The following is a 25,083-nucleotide window of genomic DNA, read 5'->3' as shown; positions in this document are numbered from 1 at the left end:
CCCAGCCTGGCAATGGAAAGTCCCAGCTGATGCTGCATTTTTCATTCCCGTCCCCAGAGTCTCCTGGTGTTGTGAACAAGAGCACGAGTTAGGGGCTGAGCCAAGACGAAGAGGAATGGTTTCACTTGTAGAGCGCCATCGGCCAAGAATTTCAAAGTGCCTCAGTTAAGGAATCACCTCGCTGCCTTCTGAAATGCAGCCTCCTCAGAGGTAGCACATACACGGAAACGTTGCACAACAGCTTAGGGCAGAGTGTACAGAAGAATCCTGTCGTCACTGGAAATTGCGGGGGAGGGGAGGGTGTGTGTTTCAGGGATGTAGAATATAAAAATCCATGTTGGCATTTGGCCAGGGCCGCCCAGAGGATTCAGGGGGCCTGGGGTCTTCGGGGCACTTCGGCGGTGGGTCCCGGAGCGAGTGAAGGACCCGCCTCCGAAGACCCAGAGCGGAAGAAGCCCTCGCCGCCGAAGACCCGGAAAGGAAGAAGTCCTTCGTTTGCTCCGGGTGTGTTTGGCGGCACTGAAGGACCTGCCGCCGAAGACTCGCCAAAAACTCTTGTGGGGGCCCCTGGAAACTCTCATGGGAGCCCCTGTGGGGCCCGGGGCCTGGGGCAAATTGCCCCACTTGCCTCCCCCGCCCCTCCCCGGGCGGCCCTGCATTTGGTCAAAGGATCAAGCTTTATATCCCTCCTACTAACAGTCAGTGCCATGGGACCACGAGAGACCATGCGGAGTCACTGAGGCCCGTGGCTTTGACCGCATCCCGAAGGCTGTGCCTTTGCAGTTTGTATTGCGACCTTCTGCTATTGTAATATCTATGCTACGCAAATCCACCAGGCACCCAGAGTTGGGGTACATACAGCCCCATGCATGAGCACCCACAGACGATACGCCCGTAAAGCCCGTACAGGGGTACCCACAGCCAGTGCACTCTCAGACCACGCCTGCCACTCCTTCAGTCCAAGGGGCTTCGGCCTGCTGCTCACAGCCTTTCACTGGCTCGCTAGCGATGAGACGATTGAGGCCTCCTATCATGACACGGTTACCAAAATCTCTGCACAGGTTCCTCCATCAGGTGTTTTCCTTTGAAGGAAAACTGGGCTGGGCTGTGGGAAGGGAGGGGCTGGGGGGACTGGCATCAAGTGGTTGGGGCCGGGGGGGTTAGCAGCAGGACTGGGGTAGTGCTGGGAATGCCCACAGCGCAGACCCACTGTTACTCAGGTTGCAGAATCTGTTGCCGTGGTAACAGCAGCCATCTGAACAGACAGGATGGTTTCACAGGCGTGAGGTGGCAAGAGGCAGCACCCCCAGCACTCATGATCCTCCAGCAGCCAGCCAGACAACACAGGCCCGTCCTGCTCTACCCACCAGGCCCCCAGCCCTCCTCAAGTCTGGTTCTGGGAACCGCAGGTAACAAGGGCCTGTTCATAGCACTGAGCACGGGACCCCGGGTTATACAGACCCTGTCTGGCAGTTTCGGGAGCAGAGGTGTACGACACACACACACACACACGCACACTCTCTCTCTCTCTCCTGTTCTCCTATTTTTACTTCCTGCCCCTCTCTGAACTGGAGCGTGGTTTCCACGGATCACGCTCCCAGCACGCGGCTCCTGGGATGTTGCCTTCTCAGCATTTTTGGTGCTCAAATACCCTTGGAAAATGCACCAGGATTGCCCAGCAATGGTCCGAGACCCTGCTCCTGCCCCGTTGCAAGCCCTGGCCTGTGGGCTCCTCACTGCAGAGCTCTCTGGCATTTCGTCAGGGTACGGTACGTCTTTGCTGGCAGTGCCCGGACTGGAGAAGTTTTAGGGGATCCATACAGCAAAAGGGCACTCCGTCCCCTCCCCTCACACGGGAGAGCGGCACGTGTGGGGCAGGCCAGGCCAGTCTAAAGCTCAAGCCACAGCTGCAGAGCTCCACACTGCACCTCCCGCTAGGACTGGCAAGGGAAGCAGCTCTTTGCTCAGCCTCCTCTGTGCTTCCCCCATCCCCCATTACAGCATGGAGCCCCGCAGACCAGAAGGCCAGTGCCAACGCGTTTAAGGCACTGTAGCTTCTAAAGGGTTAATGGGTCCTAGCTGGTCACATGGCTGCTTGGGGCAAACTCCCCTCCAATAAGCCTTAATTTGCTGGGACACTAAATGTAATGGTATTGCCTGTGTGCGTGTGGCGGTTTCAGGCCCAGGGGACCCAGTTAGCCAGCCCTGGGCTCGGGGCAGCTCCACGTCAAAGCCTCCAGACTCAGCACCGATGCAGCACCTGTGTCCGACCAAAGCGCAGCTGAGCGAGGGGCTTAGCGGCCCACCTGCCAGTGGGAGAGGGGCCGGGGAATGCATCTGGTACGCAGCTCCATAGCCAGCCCATTTCCTCACGGAGCTGGGGTTTGCGGGCGGAGGTCCTGCAGCCTGAGTGCATGGCTCCTCATCAGCGGCTGCGGCCCCATTGGGTGTCGTTGTGCATTTAAGCGCCTGCGGCCCTGTCTGCTGGCAACCAAAGCTGGTCACTGAGAACTGGGGCTGATTTCCTGTTCCTTCAGAAGAGCTGGGCTTGCTAACATGCTGCCTCTGCTCCCTGTGCGGCCCACAGACAAGCTTTCTTCCTTTAGAACGGCCTCACCGGCTTCTTACTGGAAAATACTCCCTGTCCTCCCAGCAAACCCTTCTCCTGGCCACAAGCGCTGCCATAGCAACAGCCCTCTCCTGCATGGTTGCTCTGGGACTTGTAGAACAGACTTCTGCCACCGCAGCTAAGAGCAGGTAGCAGTAGTAGGCTGTTCTCCTCTAGAGGACCAGCCACCGGAGGGGAAAGCAACACAGGCTTTGCCAATGTGGTGCACTTCCACATCCTTCTCAGATCCTTCGGCCTCAGGGGCAGAGAAGAAGACTGGAGGACGTGGACTCGGTCCTGTGCCTCTCGAGCAGCAGCGCATAGGGCAATCTGGGCAGCTGTGGGAGGACGCTGGTGCATGGGGTATGATTCTTGTCTTTCTGATATAAATCGTTCTCCTCCCCAGCCGCTGCCGCGCACTTCAGCTTCTGCCGGAACCTCCTGGAGCACACGGTGTCGGCCGAAAACCTCAGCTACCGTCTGCAGCGGAACACAGGCAGCAGCCTCACCTGGCATGACGGGCGGAGTCAGAGGTCAGCAGGAGGCAGGACCGTCAAGCTCCTACAGCAGCCGGGAACCGAAGGCTCACAGGTACCAGCCTGTCACGAGTGCACGTTCCTCGCCTCTTATGGGGCGTTAGCCATGTCTACGTGCACTGCTGAATGGCCCTTTAGGATAGAGGGGCCCTTCCAGCACATTTCCAACATGCTGTCCCCCCTAATCCCCACCCCCTGCCAATGCATGAGGTGTCACAGTCCTAAGCTCTGACTTGCTCTGATCTCTGAGCTCGCACTCCTTTTGCCTGCCTAGCAGGGAGAGAGAAGGTCTGTTCTCCCAGACTGTTCCCTGTCATGTGCTGAACACCCTCCCAACCCGCTGACTTTAAGGGGAGTGTCTCTCCCGCGGAGCTCAGCACCTCGCAAGAGCAGGCTCCTGATTTTGCTTTACATTCTCATGATGAGTTCATAACCTGCAGAATTTAAGAGCTGATTATTGAAAGGGGACTTTAAAAACCCACCGTGTGGAAGGAGTAGGGGTGGGGAGTGGAACTTGGAAGCATTGTTAATTCTCTTTTTTTGCAGGGCTTTGAAGCTGAAAAGAGAAGTGGGACTTTTATTAGACAGGCTGCACCTGCCGCTGGGGTTCAGTGGCACGTGGGTTCATCAGCAGAGTGCATGCTGCTGTCCTGCACCGAGCAGGCGTGGGGACCTGGAGTGGGCCTGGGTTCGGTGTTGTACACACCATGCTGCAGTGTTCCCGTAGGGTATGTCGCTAGTGCAATTGGAGGTGTGATTGCGGCTCAGGTAGACATACCCAGCCTAGCTTCAGTCTAACTAGCATGGATAAAATACCAGTGAAGACACAGCCGCACAAGCTAGGAATGGAAGTATGTACCCAGGCTTCCGGGCCGGCTCGTACGGCCTTTGCTGCCGTGTCTTCACTGCTGTTAGGACCCATGCGAGCTAGATTAAAGCGTTTCAATCACACACCTCCAACTGCAGTGTAGACTGACTCTAAAGCCTGCTTTATGCACGGCATTCAGTACCTGCCACTGAAGCCATGGGGGTGTAACGCTAGATCTCTGCAGCAGAGATGCGGCTGAGCTCCAGAGTCTGGACCAAACTCCCCCAAAGTCCGGGGGGTTGGTTCTGGCCCCATCTCTGCAGTGACTGCCCCGGCGTTCTTTCTCCATGAAGCTACCAAGTGGCAGCCTACTGCATTTTGCTCCAGCCAGGACTGGGGGCGCCTGCTGTCCTTTCATTGCAAAAGGTCTCACTACAGTCCTGACTGGCCTGTTGGGGAAGGAAGTCGGCAGGTGAACCCACAGGGGCATTGTATTCGTTATTACTAGCTATGAATGATAAGGCACTAGTCAGTGCTGCCTCATCACTGGAGTGTTCCCAAGGAGGGAGGTAAAAGGTGCTGACCCCAGCAATTCTGCATCATCAGGTCTTTCATTTCCAGTACAAACTCCTGTCCATCAGAGGCTGAGTTAAGGGTGCCAGAAGCATTTCGCTTCATGCCTCCAGCTCAGCGTCACTCTGTGCAGAGAGAAGACCATGTCTCTCTGTGCTGAATGTCTTGGCCTCTGATTTAATTCTGCAGCATTAAAAACCAACCCCACCAACTACAACCAGGCTGTAACTTCCTTTGGTGCTTAAGGACCACTGAAGACCTGGGGAGCCTTGCCATTGACTTTGACTCAGACCCTAAGAAAATATGCAATGCACGCGTCTGGCTTTAAACTTGCAATATCTCATTCCAACTGTGTGTTCATCCTGCCTCCTCCTGGCCAGGAGGCAGCTGACGTTTAATTTCCTTTCCCCAGTGCTCAGTACACACTAGGAGTGCCTGGGGGACAGTTCAGTGGCCCCCTCCCCTTTGTGAAATGAGTTTGGTGGGTTTCAGTCAAGCTCTGGGTTTGCCAAGTGCCCACAATCCAGTTTGTACTAATAGGGGCCCACTTCCACTTGGCAGTGTTGGCAGAGAAGTCCAGGGCTTGTCCATATGGCGGCTTAGTGCACGGGAAGCAGCGGTGTGGATGTGCAGCACGCTAACTGGCTGCGCGGACCCTGCTGTTGCGCGCTAAAAGGTCCCTGGTGCACTTTGACCCGCTGCTGCTTGACATGGGAGTAGGTGAACGTGCGCTAGGAGACATTTAGTGCCCAAGAGCAGGGACCACCCGGCCAGTCTGTGCACAGCAGATTCACACAGCCTCAGCTTGCCACGCGCTGAGTCTCTGGGTACATAAGCCCTAGATGACCCATGGAGATTAAATTCCCATTTCACCCTCCTGGGCAGCAGGGCTGGGTCTCCATGGACGGGCAGGCCAGCATGAGGTAACTGTGCCCTGCTGCCGCCTGTGCTGAGCCCATCCTGTCAAACTCTGCTCAGGACCCACTTCTGCATCCATGGACTCGCAGGCTCCTTTCTGCTGATGTCAATGTAATTTGCTCATCAGGGACAGTCAGAGGTCTCAAGCGTTGGGTGAGATTAACAGAGTCTTGATGAGAAAATCGCCAGCCCTTCCAGCTGGAGCTCCCCAGTGACCGAGCTAGAGACAGGTCTGATGGCTGCAGCAAGTGTGCTTTTATTTTAGTCCCTGCAGTGAACCCAGGGTGGCCTCAGGAGATGCTCCCTGGAGGGCGTTTTTCTCTGGGATTAGAAAAACAAAGTAGATCTCACCCCCTCCCTGTGGCGATCCACCTCTGGGTGCCTGAGTAGTGGTAACCCCCAGACTGTCAGCTGGGGCAATGGCTCAGTGGAGAAATGCAGCTGTGGTCAGCGAGGTCTCTTGCTAGGAGAGAGGAAAATTTAAGTGGCTACCATCGGAGAAGGACCAGGCAGCAACTAGGGCTCCAGCCCTGCCCTATGAGCCGTGGGTGCCGCCCCTGACATTCCCAACTCTGTCCCAAGCAGCCATCCTTGTACCCCTTTCCCTGAGCACCTGTGCAAAGGGAGGGGGAAGCGGAGCTGAGGTTGAGTCCTGGTTCACTGGGGACTAGGAAGCAAAGTTGCTGCCCCCTGTCACGCAGTCCCATCAGAAATGGGCCATGGCATCCGCTTGGCTTTTAATCCTAACTGCTCTGAAGCTTGTCTTCTCTCCCTGCTGGCTGACTCCACGTCCCCAATGCAGGCATTCAAGGTGAGAAAGGTTTCAACTTTTGTTATCCCTGCAAGCGAGAGAAGCTAATGAAGGAAAGCCGGGTGAATTAATGCAAAGCGATTTGACTGTATTCGAAACCCTGACCTCGCAGCCCTTTCACACGTGGAAGGAGGACATTAAAAGGCAGATACTTGCAGATGGTTCCTTGGTCTCTTCCCAGTAGAACAGCCTTTAAGGCAGCCTCTACCTCAGTCCCTGAAACACCAGTGTTTGATATTCATGGCTGTGAGTTTATCAGAGAGACAGTTTAGTTCAGCCAGCTGGAAGAAGAGCCATTGATTCATTACACTTCCTCATTTACCACCTTCAGGAGCCCGGGGACTCATGCCGAGCTTCCAGCTGAGCAGAAATAACAAAAGAGAGAACCTGCATTTGAGTAGGGCTCGGTGCCATCCTCAGAGCCTGGTTCTCCGGACCGCCACTAGAGCTTGAGGGCGTCCCGCTGTGACCTTACTGCTCAGGGCTGCAGTTGCCCAGGCCAGCAGAGACAGTCTGAAAATCACTGGGGTGGGGGAAGGAAAGTTGAAAGATTCTCATCTGGAGCAAGCAAAGGAAATATTTTATGATATGCTCTGAAAGAGTTTCCAGGTGCAGGGCTGCATCTGTTTGGCTTAGCGGTCACGTTCGAGGTGTAATCTCAGCCAGTTACGGGGAGAGGCGATTTCAGACAGCTTGCCAATTTGTGCAAACGTGCTGAACCGCCAGGAGTTCTGCAGGGCTCGCTCCTATCTGGGGAAATTGTGGGTTCCTAAGTGCCTATTACCCCGTGGGTGGGTTATTTGGTTAAGCGGTGCTGTGGTTTCAGCATTGTTTCTTTGTTTGGTTTTAAAGAGCCATTGTTATGCTCAAGCACTTTGTTTTCCTTCTCCCATCATTGCTGGTTACTTTGATATCTGTGGGCAAACAGTCGTGTTCTGCATTAGAACCAGGTGTTCAGCGGGGTGTGAATGGGGGTGAACTGTGGGGACGCAAGCCGATTTTGGCCTTAATGAGGAAAGGCTCCATACAGGCACATAACAATCTCCTTCCTGTCCATGCTGCCCTTGAGCTCACTGGAAGATTTGCCCATGTAAGATCGTAATCTGGTGAGTCCTCCACGATGGGGAAGAGACATGCAAAAATGTGCGGGGCATTTAAATGAGCAACTTGCTTAACACATGGAACTGAATCCATTTGGCATCTTTGCTGATTCCTGCCCCCAACAAATTCATTCTCCCAACACCCCTATGAGGGAATAAGGGTTGTGACCATGGAGAAGTTAAGTGGTTTGCTCAAGGTCACAGCAGGAATCCGAATCAGAGCTGGATTAGGACTCTGGATTCTCTGGCTCCCACTCCTGTGCTCAAACCACTAGGGCGGGCCTTCATCAGAAAATGTGTTGGGTACTGGAGAGAAAATGTTAAAGCCCAGAGTCCTTCCCCTCCTTACCCACCTCCCCGGAATCTGAACCTTCGGAATATGTCTTGTTGCATTAGTTTCCGTGAGTCGTGGGATATCCAACAGAAACTCTTTGTGACTCCTGGGCCAGATTTCCGAAGGGTCTCAAAGCGCACCCCTACGTTATGCGTGCAGTTAATGTGACTGTGCATGCAAAGTGGGTAACGGCATGTGCAAATGCCAATTCTGGTAACTAGTGTGTGCAGTTCCCCAATTTGTGCTCACAAAAATCCCAGTAACAGTGGTGTATAGTTAGGATATTCAGTGGCTATTCAGATGCTTTGAAAATCTTGCCCTCCTGTACACACAGCCCCAACGCTCATGCATGTGCCCACATGCACCTGAGCTAGTTTCCCAAAATTCCCCCGAAAGATCTCAGGAGGGATTCTCCCGCCCCTTATAGCCCCTGTCTGATGTAGGGGTGTACAGAGGCCTTAAACGCCTCTAAGATGGCCAGGGGGAAATTCTCCTGGTGCAGGCACCGTCGGCAGCTGATGGCGGCTCTACAGAGCTCCGTCCTGAAGTGCTGATGGACAAGGCTCAGGATAGAAAGGTGCATGTCGAACGCTGGAGCAGTGCTGTGTTGTAGAGCTGCCCTCTCCGGGGTCATTTTTGCCTTTGACTAATCCAAAATCAGGAGGAAGGAAAGGTGGCTTCCCTCACCTGCCCCTGGGCTGCGCCAGTGTGTGTTATGCCACCTGGAGGCACCACGCATGATCCCGGCCCTCGAGGGCAAAGCTGCCGTTCAGCCTCCTCCATCCTCGGATGCCAAATTTGCTCTAGAAAAAGCGCCACTCATCTGAGCACTCCTCGTGCAGCCAATTGCCAGTGCATGAAGGGGGTGGGTTTGGGGCATTCCTACCCTGGTTATTTCCCAGACAAAAACCTGGCCACGCTCCGACGCCTGCGGCTGCCTGAAGGGGAGTCACAAAGTAGAACATTTAAGGTCATGGGTGATAAAAGGCACCGGATTGTAAGCAGGGACGGGGCAGCAAGTTCGTGTCACCGCTGCCCGTGGCTGGCTGGTGTTTGCCATGGCAAGGATATGGGACTAGTTTTAGTAACCCTGGAATGTCTGAGTTCCTGGTGCACGAATTGTCTCTCTTCGCCTGCTTCATTAGTCAGTGTTCACACAAGGAAGTTGACGCTGCACATTGCAGTACAAACGCAGGTGACCTTCTGAATCCCGGCAGATTGCTACTTGCCGCTTCCAAGCGCCACTCCCTCCTTCTTGCTGGCCCCGAACATGCCCCAGCTATATTCAGCATGCATTGGCCTTTCCTATCCCTCCAGCCCAGGCTGGGAATTCAGCTTCCGTCTGTCTCCGAAAAGCTCAATCTCAACGAAGACTCGGAAGAGAAAGCTCCTTCTTTCATGGAGATGAGGACACGCAAAGGAGGAGGTTCCCTGTCCAGAATCCAAACCAAACTGGAAGAAGGGTGTGGGGTGGATAAGATCCTGCTTATCTAGGAGCAGGAGAGCAGTTCTATGGTCCTTCTCCGAGCTGCTCCCCCGACCCGCGTGTCATCCAATGTGCTGTGACACATGGAGGGGCCAAGAAGTTAAATAACTTGTCCGAGGGCAGGGGGTAAGTGTGTGGCAGAGTCGAGAGCACAATCCTGATGCCCAGTTCCCTGCTGTAACTACTGGCCGACCCTTCCTCCCCTAACACCGTGGCTAATAAGAAACATTTAAAAAATTCAGCCCTGGCTCATATGGGCAGTGAACGGGACCTGTGATCATTGGTGGAAGCTCTGTTTCTGAGCACGGTTTGACTCAGGGCTTCTGTGCACAGGGGCGGTTCTATGTTTTTTGCAGCCCCAAGCATGGCAGTCAGGCGGCCTTTGGCGGCACGCCTGTGGGCGGTCTGCTGGTTACGCGGATTCAGTGGCGTTTCTGCGGGTGATCTGCCGGTCCCGCGCCTTCGACGTACCCGCCGCCAAATTACTGCCGAAGCCACGGGACCGCCGGACCTCCCGCAGGCATGCTGCCGAAGGCTGCCTGACTGCCGCCCTCACGGCGACCGGCACGCCGCCCCCCCGTGGCTTGCCACCCCAGGCACGCGTTTGCTGTGCGGGTGCCTGGAGCCGCCGCTGTCTGTGCAGAAAGGGGTCTTCTTATGGCCCCCAGCCCAGGTAGTTCCTGCGATGAGCTCTCCCAGAGCCCATTGCTGTACTTGTGGACTGTGTCAGCCTCCAGCCAAGGCTATTATTACCTTCCTTTTCAGGAGCACTAAGAAGGAACTGTGGACTTTGGTCTCCCAGGCCTATTTCCTCACCTAATTGGGCTGACTCCTGACAGGAAGAGAACTCCTGCTGGCCAGAAACCTTTTCTGTGAAGGATTGGAATAGTCAGCGCCCTGCTATTGCTGCTCGGGACATGTTATTTGCTTTGTACTGAGCTTAATCCAGGTTGCAATGACCTTGCAGCGCTGAAGTTTCTGTAAAAATCAAATGGGAAGAAGAAAACTTTACCACAACTCCAGAGCCACCTGCAGGCTTCAGAACTTGGCCAGGGCAATGAAGACACATGATGTGCACCCAGGGCCAATGCTCCAGTCCCTGGTGGGACATTCTGGTCTGCATGACCGCGCTGTCCAGAATCAGAGTGCATGGGCCAGCTGCAGGAGGCAGCTTCTTGGGTGGGAGAGGGGAGACTGTGTCCCAGGTGGGTGAAGGCGAAGGCAGGAATTCGGTGTGAGGAATATATTTGTGACATAGCCTAGGAGGCAAGTTTAACCCTATCACATTGCCACCAGAATGAGTTTGAATCTTGGACTTTTGTTTGCCGTGGAGGGTCTGCTGGAGTGAATGAAAGCAGGGATGTGCCATGTACCTCTGGCTGCACTGAAGCCATTGACAAGCCAGGTTCTACTGAATGTTGGCTGGGACACCATGAGAGTAAGGCCTGAAAACGTCTTGGGATCCTGGGTAAGGGACCGGATGTGCCTTTTTGTTCCCCCCTATGGGGCTCTACAGTCTGCTTTTCAATGATGTCTCTTCCCATATTGACCACTAAGAGAAAAGCTTCAAGCAAGATTGACAATGAGTAAGGCTAGCAGGTAGGTCGTTGCTCTTGCATGGCATCAAAGATCACTGCGCTCTGAGCCCTGTGTTTCTCCATAAGGAATCCCATTTAACAGCTAAGGGAAGCAAGACACAGAGAGGATGAGCGATAAACACTTGTCAGGGATGGTCTACATAATACTTAGTCCTGCCATGAGTGCAGGAGACTGGACTAGATGACCTCTCGAGGTCCCTCCACTCCTATGATTCTGTGACTTGCCCAGGGTCGCATGGCCGTGCCAAGATTCCAATCCAGGCTCCCAGCCTCATGTTCTTAACCACTAGAGACGCAGGGGAAAGAAAGTGGATGCTCGAGGGTTCTCTGCCTCCTAGTGCAGGGAGTTTATTGATAAAGAGTTTCTGTGGGGATATTTAGGAGATCCACGACTGGGGTGGGGCCCTGAGTGGTCCCCTGGAGGGTGAGTGGTCCCCTGGAGCCTCTGTTTTGGGGGGTTTCCAGTTGTTAGCAGCCTGACTACAGAAAAACTCTTCTCACCAGCAAGCCGGCAGGTCCACCAGGACCAGAGGAGCCTTTGCTGGATCTCAAGCTGTTCTTGTACTCTTCCATCCTCTTCAGAACAACAGGGTCCAGGTCCACTGCGCCAGCCCAGGCCATGTGCTCCCAGCGCCATCAACAGGGTTTTTGCATTTTGCTGGAGGTAACTTGCTGGTGCCTGGTTGACAACAGTGGACCATAGACAGGTCTATTGGCTAAGTCATGTGAGCTGCCGATGCAGTTCCAGCCCCTATCTTTCTGTTGCATAATGGTCAATGCATCCATCCCTTCACCTCCCATCATTGGCGACTGCTTCTTTCTGCACTGAGCAGATTAAATCAGCCCAATCCCTGCAATCTGTGAGGGTGGCCCCCTTGCTCTGGAGAGAATGGGTGCAGTGCACGTGCAAAGAGCTAGTCACCTGTTCCCTCACTCTGGCTCTTTGTGAGTGTCCGAAGCCTGGGATGACTTCACTCCCAGTGCAAGTGGGATAAAGAATTTGGGGATGAGATGGAGACCGAGAGCTTCTTGAAGCCAAGCAAGGGCCGGATGCCCAGCAAGCATACCAGGATGGCAAAGGATGGTGGGCTGCAGCTTCTGTACCCATCTCGTGAGCATTGCAAAGCACAAGGTGGTTGTGCTGAGGGGGAGGGGGTTTCTAGGCCGCTTTAGTGTCTCAAATGTTGGGAGAAAGAACAGGAGTACTTGTGGCACCTTAGAAACTAACAAATTTATTAGAGCATAAGCTTTCGTGGACTACAGCCCACTTCCAAATGTTGGGCTTATTCTGAAAGGACCATCCCTGGAGCGGGCTGTGAAATGTCGCTTGAACTCCCCATTTGAATCTCTTGGCAGCATTTGGACATCCCAATCCAGTGCTGGGTATGTGCACTCAAACCACGAGGCTGAGCGTCGAGGGGGGTGAGTCCCAGCCTGTTGTTGTTTCCAGGTCACATGGGGTGCCGCACACTCAGCCCTGCTGCTTTAGGACAGTGCTGGGGAGTCTTGCGCTCTGGCCAGGGCCGGCTCCAGCTTTTTCGCCGCCCCAAGAAGCGAAGTGGAAAAAAAAAAAGATAAAGCCACGATTGGCAGCAGCTCTACCGCACCGCTTCATTCTTCGGCGGCAATTCGGCGGTGGGTCCTTCGCTCCGAGAGGGACTGAGGGACCAGCCGCTGAAGACCCAGAAGACCTTTCCTGCATTGGGCTGAGCCAACCTCTAACTGCCAGGGCAGGGAAGTGACTTCCCCATGAGCAAGCGGCCCCCATGGATGGAGCTTGCACCTTCCTCTGATTCACCTGGCACTGACAGCTCTTAGAGACGGTGCCTGACGGCTCTGCTCTGGCAATCCTTACAGGGACAGCAAGGCACCAGGCACTGCTGGGAAATGTCCTGGCTTGCTCAGTGGGGCACGTATAAGCATTCAGGTCCCCTTTGGTCAGGGCCAACGTCTTGTGAGTTGGGAGATTAACCCTGTCCCCTAAATGCTCCTGCCAGGACAGTGACCCTGCACCACTGCTCTTCCTCCCCGCTGGACCTAGGGAACACACTGGAGAGGGGGGCTGATTTTGCAGCTGATCCCCTTGGTGGCTGCAGAAGGTCCTGGATGAGCCCTGTAACTGCTAGACCTGGGAGCTCATTGCTGTTTGCCTTCAGGCACAACCCCCCTGGGAAGGGAGTTGAGGAAGGAACTGTTATCTCCCCGCATTATGTGTGACTGAGGATTTCAGGGCAGGTGGAGGCAGGGGGAAGGATTAAGCAAGTGCTTTCTGGCCAGTGCATTAGTGCGTAACAGCCCTGAGCATTCGTTGTAATTGGATTCCTAACTAGCAAAGTCACGGCTGGCTGGGACATCTTTACAGAACGGTTCCCTGGAACGTCACATACACTCTTCTGCGAAAGGGAAGGAAACAGCACGTGACAGGCCCCCCTTCCGTCCCCCGCCCCTCATCAAGCTCTAGCACAGCACCAATTTTACAGTAATGAAATGGGAATTCAAAAAGGTGGAGCTCTCCCATTTACCCAGGGGAAGATGCAGCAGCCACGCCAGCATTAAATCACACCCAGCGGGGGAGTGGGGGTGTGACATCCAGGCACCCCCTTATTCACCACTGTCATGTCATTAGGACATGTTTTGTACAAAGTCTGCCTTGTGAGGTATCATTCTAAAATTCTTGATCTGCTAGACAGTAATATCTCCTTGGATTGTATGTGCTATCGTTGTATGTGAAGTTATGAAGTTTGGCCATGTGTGTGTTACTGAAACATGTTGTGAGGTTGAAAACACCCACAAGCAGCCTTTCGGGTACAACAGGAAAAAGGCCAAACAATGTTAATGGCTTGTTGAGGAAATGCACACAAGCACAAGGATTACCCCAGGAACTGCGTACAAGAGAAACCTCTGAGATAGCACCACCATGGGAACTGTTTGACCCAGGTCACAGCAAAAGAGTTTTCCAGCAAGGGGAAGAAGATATAAAAGGGGGAAATGATATTATGATGGTATCTCACTCTCCCTACAACAACTTGCTTGGAAACACCTGAGGAACAAAGACTGAACTGGGGGAAGTGATGGTCCCAGGCTAAAGGGATTTCTAGCCTGTGTATGAAAACCTGGGAAACCCAAGCTGCAAAGCAAAGGCAACTTGTGCCTTCAGAATCTGCCAACCTGTTTATCACTCGGGGTGAGAATTTGCTAATTCATATCCTACCTATGTCGTATGTTAAGCTCAGTTTGTGGTTTTGTTTATTTACTAGGTAATCTGCTTTGATCTGTTGCTATCACTTAAAAGCCATCCTTTTGTAGTTAATAAACTTATTTTGTGTTTTAATGCAAACCTGTTTGCATTTGACTAAAGCGTCTGGGGAAAATCTCAGCTTGGTCACCAAAAGTGTGCATGGCCCTCTTCACATTGAGGGAGAGGCAAACCGGCTAGATTTGACCAGGGCAGGATGGTACACCTCTGGGGTCCTAGGCTGGGAAGCTGGGGGCTAGAAAGCCTGCGTGTAACTGCAGCTGTGTGAATGCTGGTCCAAGTGCAAGCTTGAGGGCTTTGCATCTTGTCACAGCAGCGCTGTGTGAGAGGGAGCCCAGGCTGGTGGGTCAGAGGGTTCAGTAGTACCCCAGTTCTAGGTAGCACCCAGGGGGAGAACCCATCACAGGTGGCTCAAGGATCGGCAATTGGAGAGGTCGCCTTTAGGCCCCGGGTTGCTGGTTCTCGTCCACCAGAGGTCGATGTTGATGAGGAACTGTTTGCAGTCTGTGTGAGGAGTTGGGCGGGTCTCAGCCCTATCCTCTCTGGACAGGTGCCTCCCCCAAACAATCCTCACCGCTGATACTGATTGGCAGCCTGCAGGGGAAGGTGCTGGGACTGGTGGATATGGAGGGAAGAGAGATGACAAGAGTTATTTGTTTGGGGGAGATCAGAGTATTGGCTTGAAAGGTTTTGTGGGGCCCAGGTTGCAGTTACTCTTGGGAGCCTGCCTGCGCTGTTCTCTCCAGACAGAGGCCCTCATGCAAGAAATGCTCTGGCGAAAGAACCTCCATGATTATGGATGCAAATTGGACGAGTGCGCCTCCGAGGGCTAACAAGGCTGGGTCACGCTTCACTCGCCACATGCAGGTGCATTTACCCTGTTTGCCCAGGCAGCTCCAAGCATGTGTGCTCTTGTGAAGACTTTTTTTTTTTTTAAATATAGGTGCAGCTGGGCCTCGGCTGTTTGAAAAGCAGTGGTAAGTTGTGGAGGGTGCTTACTGGCGAGTAGCTGAGCACAGGTGCTATCCGCCTGTGCACGCTCCCCAGCTGAACGAAGACACACATTGAGAGGTACTGCCAGGAGCAATGCAGACCATCAGGGCAGTACCAGGAGTGACAATGCTTCTGAGACAAAGGCTGCTGCATCACCTGCTGTATTGTTATTAGTCTGTATGTAGGCAACCTAGGAGCCCTGCTCTGCACCCCTTTCTGCTAGCCACTGTGCATACAAAGAGGGAAAGACGGTCCCTGTCCCACACAGCTTGCAATCTAAATGCAGGATGAGGTAACGGGCAGAGAGAGCAGATGGGGGAAGGACAGACTGACAGGGAAATTATCCTGATTAGTACAGAAAGCAGCAGTCATGGCATGCCCATGCAATGCAACATCCTTCCTGAATGCCGGCTTTCTGGGAAAGACAGGAAAATGCAGGAGTAGAACACGCAGCTGGGGCATAGTCAACAGGCTTGCCATGGATCTGAGTTCTTGTCCCTCTCCTCTCTCCCGTTGTTAGCTTCTGTCCATGCAGAAGGTTTCCTACAACTCGGCTGAGGCTGCTTCTGGACAAGCCAGTAAGAAAAAGACCATTAGGAGGGTTAGGATGATCTTACAAAGTAGCTTGGGCAATGTTATGCAGGCATTGCTGCTACCAGCAGTGGGGTTCTCCCTTCCAGACTATCCAAGCATCTCTCTCTTCTCCAGCGATGTTTCAGCCTGGCCTCTGTTCATCCCATGGCTGAGGTTTTTTCCTCCTGGTGGTACTGAAGTCCATTAACACCCTCCCCTTTCTCTGTTTCTTGCTTCAAAACCTCTGTAGGGTCGTCCCTGTGATCACTATGGCATTTACCATACCAGCCCCACGCTAGGCAGCCTTACCAAGCCGGTGGTGTTATGGACCCAACAGGATGTGTGCAGATGGCTAAAGAAACACTGTCCCCATAACTATCTCATCTATGTGGAGGCCTTTTCCCATCACGCTATCACAGGTACAGTAGATGCTCCCTCTCCAGCTGGTACTAATTGAAAAATGCTGACGATGAGTAAAGACTTTCGGTGGTTGTTGCATACAGGTGGTTTGGTTTATTAACGTAACTAGCTGACTGTGATTCACGCTTCCCCAACACCTCTCCCTCAAGACAGCTCAGTCCTCACCTGTAGCTAACACCATACTCAGAGCTAGAGGGGAGCCTTCAGCCAAACCCCTAGATCCAAATACCATTTCAGGGGCTTGGAATCAACCCCCAGATCTGAACTCTGCACAAGACCCCTACCTCTATGAATCAAGCCAGAGTCATGCCTCTGTAGTGTAGGGTGCTGGGCCCAGCTCTGATCTGTCTGCACCCAGAGCCAAGGCCATTTAAAACCCTCGCTGGCAAGCGTGGTGGAAGTAGGGCATTGCAGGGGGAATGTCTTGTGACAGGCAAAGTTGGTCTTTGGGTGCTATGAGGGCTTTGACATCCCTGATTTAAAGGGAAATCTCAGCTACCTTTCTTTCTTTAAGTAAGTTTCTCTTCCATTTCCCTGCTCAGGCAGCCATGAGGAGAGGCAGCAGCAAAAACTGCTTCACACTCCCATCCCAGAATGCCAAGACCGGCTCTAATCAGCTGAGTTTCTTCCTGGCCCTCTGCTAACCAACACCTCAGGGGAGCTCCTTAGCCACAATCTCTTTACGCTGACGGGTTCTGGGAAGGGCTGGGGGCTGTGTCAGGATGGGTGAGCCTGTAGCAATCTGTCACAGCTGTCTTTTAAAATAAACAGTAAGGCGAGATCTTATGTTCAAGTGTCTGTCTAGGCCCCTGAAGGTGACTTAGTGAAAGACAGATCTTCCATTGTTGTTTGCAGTGTAGCTGTAGTCGTGTTGGTCCCAGGATATCGGAGAGACAAGGTGGGTGAGGTAGTATCTTCTATTGGACCAACTTCTGTTGGAGAAAGAGACAAGCTTTCGAGCTCCACAGAGCTTTTCTTCAGGTCTGGGAAAGGTGCACATTCCATATCTGATCTCCGTCCTCATCCTCAAAGGAAACCTGCACCCCACCTTCCAAAGACGAGCCTGGGAGCTTAAATTCATTACTGTGCTAGACATTCAAAATCATGGACTCAGTAAAAGACATTGGATTTATAACAATCTGTAAGGCACTAACCCTCTTTTGTCCTACAGCTGCAGTGGTGTTAAGCTGCCCACTTCATCTTGAATGGTCTCTTGCAACATGTGCTAACTCCTTAAATTTAACAGTCTGTCCCACTGTGACCCTCTGAGCCCTGGTCTACACTGCGGGGGCGGGGGGGAATCGATCTAAGTTATGTAACTTCAGCTACATGAATAACGTAGCTGAAGTCGGCGTACTTAGATCGACTTACCGTGGTGTTTTCACCGCGGTGAGTCGACTGCTGCCGCTCCCCCGTCGACTCCACCTGCGCTTCGCGCGGCGCTGGAGTACTGGGGTCAACAGGAGAGCACTCGGGGGTCGATTTATCGCGTCTAGTCTAGATGCAATAAATCGATCCCCGCTGGATCGATCGCTGCCCGCCGATCCGGCGGGTAGTGTAGACATACCCCAAGTACGTTTCCCAGACCTGAAGAATTGCTCTGTGTAAGATCAAAAGCTTGCCTTTTTAATCAACGGAAGTTGGTCCAATAAAAGCTGTGGGTTTTGTGTGAAAAGAGGAAACGGCTGAACAGAAGGCTGTCCTCTTTAGAATCCACTCACGCCAGAGAGTCTGGCTAGCTAGGTTCTCCACTGTTGTATCTGTCACAGACTTTTATCCCCTACACCACCCCTGAGAGGCAGGAAAATATTAATCCCATTCTATAGATGTGGGATTGAGGCTAGGTTTAATTAAATGACTGGCCCAAGAGTCAGGCTGAGTCAGGAATCGAACCTCATCTTGTGACCCTAGTTACTAAGCCATTCTTCCTATCTGCCTTCCTGCCTATTGGTCTGCTCAATGCAACAACTAGACTCATCTCATGTAATATTAATAAGGCGCCTGATGTGACCAAAAAAAATGGGAGTGACTGGAAAAGTCATTAGAAATGCAGAGATGACTGAGGATTAAATATTAAACAAATTTCCTGTTCTTCATAATATCAATTTCCTACCTCATCATTTGTTGCTGATTGCATTGCGTGCTGATAGCTGTAGGGTTAGACATGGGAATTTGTTCACCTCTTCATTCTACAGCAGCCACGGAAGAGGCGGAAAATGCCATCAGAAACCTTTAATCCAATGAGACACTGGACAGTGGGCACTCTGCACCTCAGATATGAGCAAAACGTGGAACTAAGAGCCTAAGGAACGCTTTGCAGAATGTACATAATGTGTGAATGGGACTTTTTGCTCTGTTCTCTATATTCAGATTCAGTTTACTGTAGGTTTCAGTTGAGTTCAGATGCATCTACAAGGCAAATCATGCCTAGGTGTTGTGTTAGAAATCAACAGCAGCAAAATCTCATAAACTGTTCTTGCAAGAATGTTGACCCAAACTGTCAGGAATATCATAAGATCAGCTGGAAAAAAACCTTTTGCAAACAATTTCAAAATGTCTAAGTTGTTTCTGCTTTGCAACATTCAAAACAGACCTATTTTTTTTTCATTGTCTGGATTTTTTAAATGTTTTTTTGTTTTGTTTTTGCAAAACATTTTAATCTATTTTCATCAAGATCAGTTTTCAATACATAAAAATATTTGGATAATGCTTTTGATAAAGTGTTGTGAACATTTTTTCACAAGAAGACAAGCTTATAAAAGTCACCAGTTTTTTGTGAATTTCTTTGTTTTCTAAAAGGGGCCATTTTTTTGTTTTAAGAAAAATAAATTTAGCTAGCTCTGCTGATATTCTGATATTTTGTCCATCTCAGAAGATGTAAATCTAGTGAGATCAGCAGCTATAGTAAGACTTCCACCATCTTCAGCAAAAATCTCATCAGAGCGACTGTTCTCGCAAGATTTTGCTACATCCAAACAGAAACCAGAAAATACCCGAGGCCTTTCCCAGTTCTGGATCCAACCTAGAACTGAAGCCCTAGGTGCTGGGTTAATATGTGAGGATCCACCCGCTTCTCCCTCAAACTCTGAAAGGCTTCAGATCTGAGATTCTGCTACTGTCCTATGTCCCACACACACATACTATAGACAAAGTTCTGCCCTGGAATGTGTACACATGAATCCCTTTCATTTCAATGACAGGTTTCAGAGTAGCAGCCGTGTTAGTCTGTATCCACAAAAAGAACAGGAGTACTTGTGGCACCTTAGAGACTAACAAATTTATTAGAGCATAAGCTTTCGTGGACTACAGCCCACTTCTTCGGATGCATATAGAGTGGAATACCACTCTATATGCATCCGAAGAAGTGGGCTGTAGTCCACGAAAGCTTATGCTCTAATAAATTTGTTAGTCTCTAAGGTGCCACAAGTACTCCTGTTCTTTCATTTCAATGGATGGCTACATTCCCATTACCAAAGGAGGACTCTAATCAGCTGATGAAGGTTCTAGCCGAGCTGTCACTGGGAATAACCACAAAGGCCAGCGCTCATTAGCTTGTTACAGAAAGATAGTCCACACCAGCTTTTTCCCTGCTCCAAAAATAACAACAAAGCCAAGCAATAACCTAGTTCAAGGAAGTTTCATTATAGTAAATACCTGCCGTTCTCAAGCAGTTAAAAGGTCTTTGATATTCAACTTCATATTGCACAATCTACCTACATTATGCAGGTATTGGTATCACTGCACATCTGGCCAGGTGTTATTGCTTACATATGTATTTAATATCTAGGTACCTGATATGGCCATATAAATTACACTTTTTTTCAGGTGTTAGACTGTAGCAGAGTATCCTAAAATAGTAAATCGGGGGCTGTTTGATCTGAAGAACAAAGGGATGTTTGTAGAAGAACATCAAGAAAGACAGTAAGCGAAGCTGCAGAATTAATGTTTTCAAGTTTTCAATTAGCTAGCTGGGTGTTGGTAGTCAAAGTAGTGTCCACTCCACGGGTGTGTCTGTCTGAGAGGAGACCCAGAAAATGAATCCAGTCCCCACAAAGCAAAGGCGATGGACTCAGTCCCGGCCTTTTTTCCCTCCCTCTCCACCTCACACAGAATCACTAGTCTGCAGCCTGCTTTGTAAAGCAGAGATGGATCATAAAATGCTTTGCCAGGAGAAGGCAGCGGGGAAGGGAGTGAGAGAGATGGGAAGCTGTATGCCTTTGTCTCATGCCCTAGAGGAATGACACGGCACTAATGTAACAGCTCACCCAAGTCCTTGCATCGGAAATAAAGGAAGTATTAGCGAATGTACTCTGGGAGACGGGGACAAAAGCTGGCTGTAAAACCCCTCTTCTGATAGCCCCTGGACTGAAGGAGAATGGCTGTGACTAAAAGCGCTGATGGAAACGTTAATGTGTTCCGATGGGTACTTCTAATTTAACTCCTCACATTGCCAGCGTACCAGAGAAGAGCGGAGCCGGGGCATTCCAAATAATATGTCCTGATGCAGGAGATGGAGCTGACAAATAGAAAGCGCCTGCCTTTAGGGAGTATGTGATCTGAGGGGCAAGCACTTGACCCAAACTTCAGGATTATGATTAGGGCCACTTTGTAATTGGCATTGCTGGAGCGTTGCCCTTTTCAGGATTGCCAGAGGATGGTGAAGGGTGCCCAGTGACTGTTCGGTTCTGTTTGATTTAGCCCGGCCTTTAACAAGTAGGGTGAGCGACTAGATCTTTTGCAGAGACAGAAGCTGGTTCTAGCCTTGTGTGAGCACTCGCACAGCCCTCGCAGCTGAGTTGTGGGAGAGCCCCGCGGGTTAGCCTCTAGGGCAGGCTCCCGGAACCCACAATGGAATGTTTACACTCAGTGGCGGTGCACACTGACAGTTGTGCATTCAGCAGGATACCCCCTGATGGAAACAAGCGTGCCAACACGGCTTTATTTGCAGAAAAACACCTCCCCCCGTTCCTGATTTTACTTTCCATGACCACCTGGAATGGGCCCCAGGTACAGCCCAGGCTCCGGTACTCCTTGCATGGGACTCAGCACAGTAGAGCACTTACTGCAGGCAACAGAAGTCATTCTGACAGACCAAAAGCTTGTCAGTGCAGGGCTGAGACTCTCCCCACAAAGGGAGCTGGGGAGAGTCCTCAATATACAATTCAATTGACTAACAGTCTTACCGGAGCTGCATTACGATTCAGCCTAAGAACGTGATACGGCAGCGGCAAACACTACATGTGTGCATCTCTGGTGTAATTCTCTTGTATTGTATGGTGGCTGCTGCATTGCTGTGTTAGGTGATCACTGCTGGAGGGGGCTGCATTTGTCACCATTTCCCTCCCCGTCCCTCCCTTCTTGCCTTTCTGATGAGCAGAATTCAGGTGCTTATTTGTTCTGCATTATGGGGATGAATTTTCAACACGCCCCTCCCCATTAGCAGATGCAAATGCCGGGTTATGCATGTGGGTGTTTGATGTTTGCAGCTTGATCCTATGGGCAATACTCCTGGGGCACTTTTGAAGCCTGTTTGGGTACCTGGCCTTCGCTGTGCTAGGACTCTTCCTGATGGCTGCCTTTTGGAAGCGTGCACCTTTTGACCCAAGCGGTTAGCCAAAACTTCAAGGTCCTGTGCGCTGTTCCAGTTAGGAGGAGAAATTGGTGATGGAGTCAGGTGATTCTCTGATGCAGTCCTGTTGATTTGCATAGAATGTACAAAGTCCTGTTTCCCTAAACACAGCAGGAATCAAATAACAAGAGACGGTGTCTTTGTTCCAAGCCCCTTTTCCTGCCAGCGCTTAGCCCAAAAGCTCTCTCTCAGCTTTTCTCAGGGCCATGTTGCCAGTGCTTTTTCTGACAGCATCCTTGGCTTTCTGCTGCTTCTCACCCTGCTTCTCTGGTCTTTTTCCTGTTTCTCTGAGACACCCAGACACACACAGCTCCACCAATCAATGCCCTATCCCCTGTGTTTGCCACAACAGTTCCCAGGGAAACCCCTTGGGCCTCACACTTCCATTTTTACTCAAGCCTTGCCAGATGCCTGTTTTGGGTGGTGGCTCCTATTGTTTGAGCTATCTGGTGATAGGAAGGAGCTTAGTGGCTTTTTTACATCGATCCTGGCAGCTGATATACCCACCAGCTCCAGCAATGTTTAACCCAGCCCAGAACACCCTGCACCTGCCTATGGAAACCGGCCGGTGTTCCCAGCGCCTGGCTTTCCTTAGCACGCACCATTTCGCCGCTGATGAGAGTCGGAGTGGTGCTGCTCCGTCACTCTGAATGAACGCTGTCCCTTCGCTTGTGTTTGGCAGGTCGGGCACTGTTGCGGCTGAACGCGGAAAAGCTGCAGCGCATGGGCATTATTCACGAGTCTCAGCGGCAGGAGGTCCTCCAGCAAGTCCTGCAACTCCAGGTGCGGGAGGAGGTCCGGAACCTACAGCTGCTCAGCCAAGGTACATGGGAGGGCGAAGAGGGGCTGTGAAGCAACCGCCATGAATCCTTTGGTGACTGCAGCGGTATGTGCCTGGCTCTGCAGTCAGTGGGTAAATGCCAACGTTCTTGGGGCTTGAAAGGGGAAAGAGGGCAGATGGCTTGGGATAGGTAATGGACTGTGGCATGTTTCGTCTGTAGGTCACTGGTTCAAATCCAGCCCGCGTCGGCTCTGATTGAAAGTTGTTGTGTCCGATGGCTGTGTGGTGGCCTGCATGCAATCGGTCTGACGATGTCAGCCCCCTGGGGATAGGTGACCTTCTCCTAAAAGCAACCCCCTTTAAATACTAAATAGGATCCCATGCATGAGAACTGTGCTTTCTGCCCTGGACATTGTCACTACGGAACAGGACTCAGCTACAGGGTGGAGCTTCTGCTTTCTTGGAGATTAGCAGAGAGCATCAGTCAGCACAGGCAATGCCATTGTTCCTTTCGCAGCTGTGTCTTAGACCCAAGCCACAGCCGCGGACCCTCCATGGTGCCCTAGCCTGCTGTCCCAGGATTTCCCAAGGCTCAATCCCAAAATGAGGACAGCAAGGGAATAGAGGGGGAAACTTGGAACAATACAGGACTGAATTCTCTGACACTTTAGCGCCAGGTGCCTAATGCCATATTCCCAACCTAAGTCACAGCAAAGATGGGTCTAAGCCAAGGGCCCCTTCTGTTAGCTCTGAGGGGCCGCTGGCTCTGTGGGGTGCAGCAGGGCATTTGTGGCAGCGCTAAAGATGCAGCAAAGTTCTCTGTGCTTTGCAGTGGGCACGCTCTCTAAGGCCTGGTCTGCACTAAAAAGTTACAGCAGCCCAACAACGTCGCTCAGGGGTGTGTAAAATCATAGTTAAGCTGACCTAGCCCACGGTGTAGCCGGGGTAGAAGAATTCTTCTGCTGATCTAGCTACTGCCTCTCAGGGAGGTGGATTACCTACTCCGACGGGAGAGCCCCTCTCTTGGCATAGGTAGTGTCTACACTCAAGCGCTATAGTGGTGCTGCTGGAGCCATTCCGCTGTAGAGTTTCAAGTGTAGACAAGCCTGTCAAGTGTAGACAAGCTTGGTGTTCATCCTCTTCTCTCTTTCCTTCTTATTCCAGCTTCTTTTGGAAACGTCTCCTAGCCGAGCCGTCTGCTTGGCAGATTGTTCCAACACTGTGAACCGAGCACCTCTGGGATGGACTGTGGACCACAGATATGAAAACCTGAATCGCATGCTTGGAATATGAGACGGTTTCCAAACCACTCAAGGGTCTTCTCTCCCACCTTCTCTCTTTCTCTTTTATTAATATTTTCCTGTGCAGAGATAAGACATTTTCTCCAGCAGACATGGCTGACAATTAGAGGCAAACTAGGACAATGGTCACCAGGACATGTGACGTGCTCCCCTCTGGGATCCAGTCAATCACAGGGGGAAAGACCTCAAGATGAATGTGGTAGCTGGAGACAGTTCATTTTAAGAATGGAGTTGCAACCCGGTCATTCTTGGGACTAATCAAGCCAATGCACCAGGAAACCTCATGCGCCCCAATGACATGTTTTAACCGGGAGGGCCTCTGGGCCCAGTGCAGCCTGCGGATGTCCCCGGACTCTACTGGTGTCAATACCTCAGAGCTTACTGGGGAAGCTTTAGTTCTCTCTTCAGACTGGGCTGTCTTCCAGTGTCCTAGGAGATAACGTTAGCAGCAGCAAATAAGATGACTGGACAAGCCAGAAAAATGAAAGGCAGAGCCAAGCCCCTGGAGATTGGCTTTGCTTTGTGAATGAAAACAAGAGCTGAGTCACTGAAGCCAGAATGCATACCCATAAAAGAGCAAATGCAGGATCCACACTCTCAGTGAGGTCACTGCGGCCTCTCGGAAGCAGCACCAGGAAACGTTCATTGGGTTGTCCTTGTCCTTATTTATGGGCATATGGAGGAACCATGATTAGTTGGTTGGCTTCATCCACCTTTGGCACCACCCACCTCTGTGACTGGTTTCTGCACTGCTGATGCAGTCAGAGCTGAGGGAGAACAGGCAGTCCTCTTTGTAGAGCTCAGAAATGCTGGCCGAGAGAAACTATGCCGTGGCCAAAGGCCTCGCCCGACTGTTAGCCTACAAAACGGCAAGCTCCTAACAGTTCGTGAAGCTTACGCTGGCTGCATTTATAATGCTGTGGAGCCTCCGGGGTAGGCTGGTTCAATAGGATGTGGTGGCGGGACTGGGCAGAAGACTGGCTTAAGAGCTGAGAATCAAGGGTTCTTTGGTGCAATATTCCATTGCTTTTGTGTCCTCTCGTACCCTTCATTTAGAGAACTCCTTATAAACCTTCATGTTCGTTTATATTTTTTTCACCTGGTTCATTTGCATTTCGAGCTTTCACCCAGTGTTCTGTTCTGAATTCTGATTCTCCACCGCACACAATAATCCAGGTTTGAAGCTGGAATTGCTATCCAGGAGTATCCTGGCATTGCCCTGGCTCGTGAAACGCAGGCGCCTTTCTGGCCTCTGCGACATGATTAGTACCAGCAGCACTCCTTTACCATCACACCTAGCCCCCTCCTTTTACACCCCACCCTGATAACGCAGGCGTTGCTTCTGGGACAGTTGGCTG

General features: G+C 51.6%; 1 protein-coding gene across 1 annotated transcript in view; it reads left to right on the top strand.

The window, feature by feature from the left end:
* Window positions 1-24,814, top strand: part of LOC128846641 (sterile alpha motif domain-containing protein 10-like) — a 39,325-nt gene extending 14,511 nt beyond the window's left edge. The window contains exons 2-5 of the mRNA XM_054045879.1: window positions 3,015-3,199; window positions 15,845-16,013; window positions 22,326-22,466; window positions 23,589-24,814. Coding sequence (XP_053901854.1) covers window positions 3,015-3,199; window positions 15,845-16,013; window positions 22,326-22,466; window positions 23,589-23,611 — 518 coding nt within the window. The 3' untranslated portion in view covers window positions 23,612-24,814. The remainder of the gene's footprint in view (window positions 1-3,014; window positions 3,200-15,844; window positions 16,014-22,325; window positions 22,467-23,588) is intronic.
* Window positions 24,815-25,083: the final 269 nt, after the last annotated feature.

Source organism: Malaclemys terrapin, chromosome 12 (assembly GCF_027887155.1).
Source record: "Malaclemys terrapin pileata isolate rMalTer1 chromosome 12, rMalTer1.hap1, whole genome shotgun sequence".
In the NCBI taxonomy this organism is placed as follows: domain Eukaryota; kingdom Metazoa; phylum Chordata; order Testudines; family Emydidae; genus Malaclemys; species Malaclemys terrapin.
Note: the sequence above shows the minus strand (reverse complement) of the source record. Positions and strands in the feature narration are given on the sequence as shown.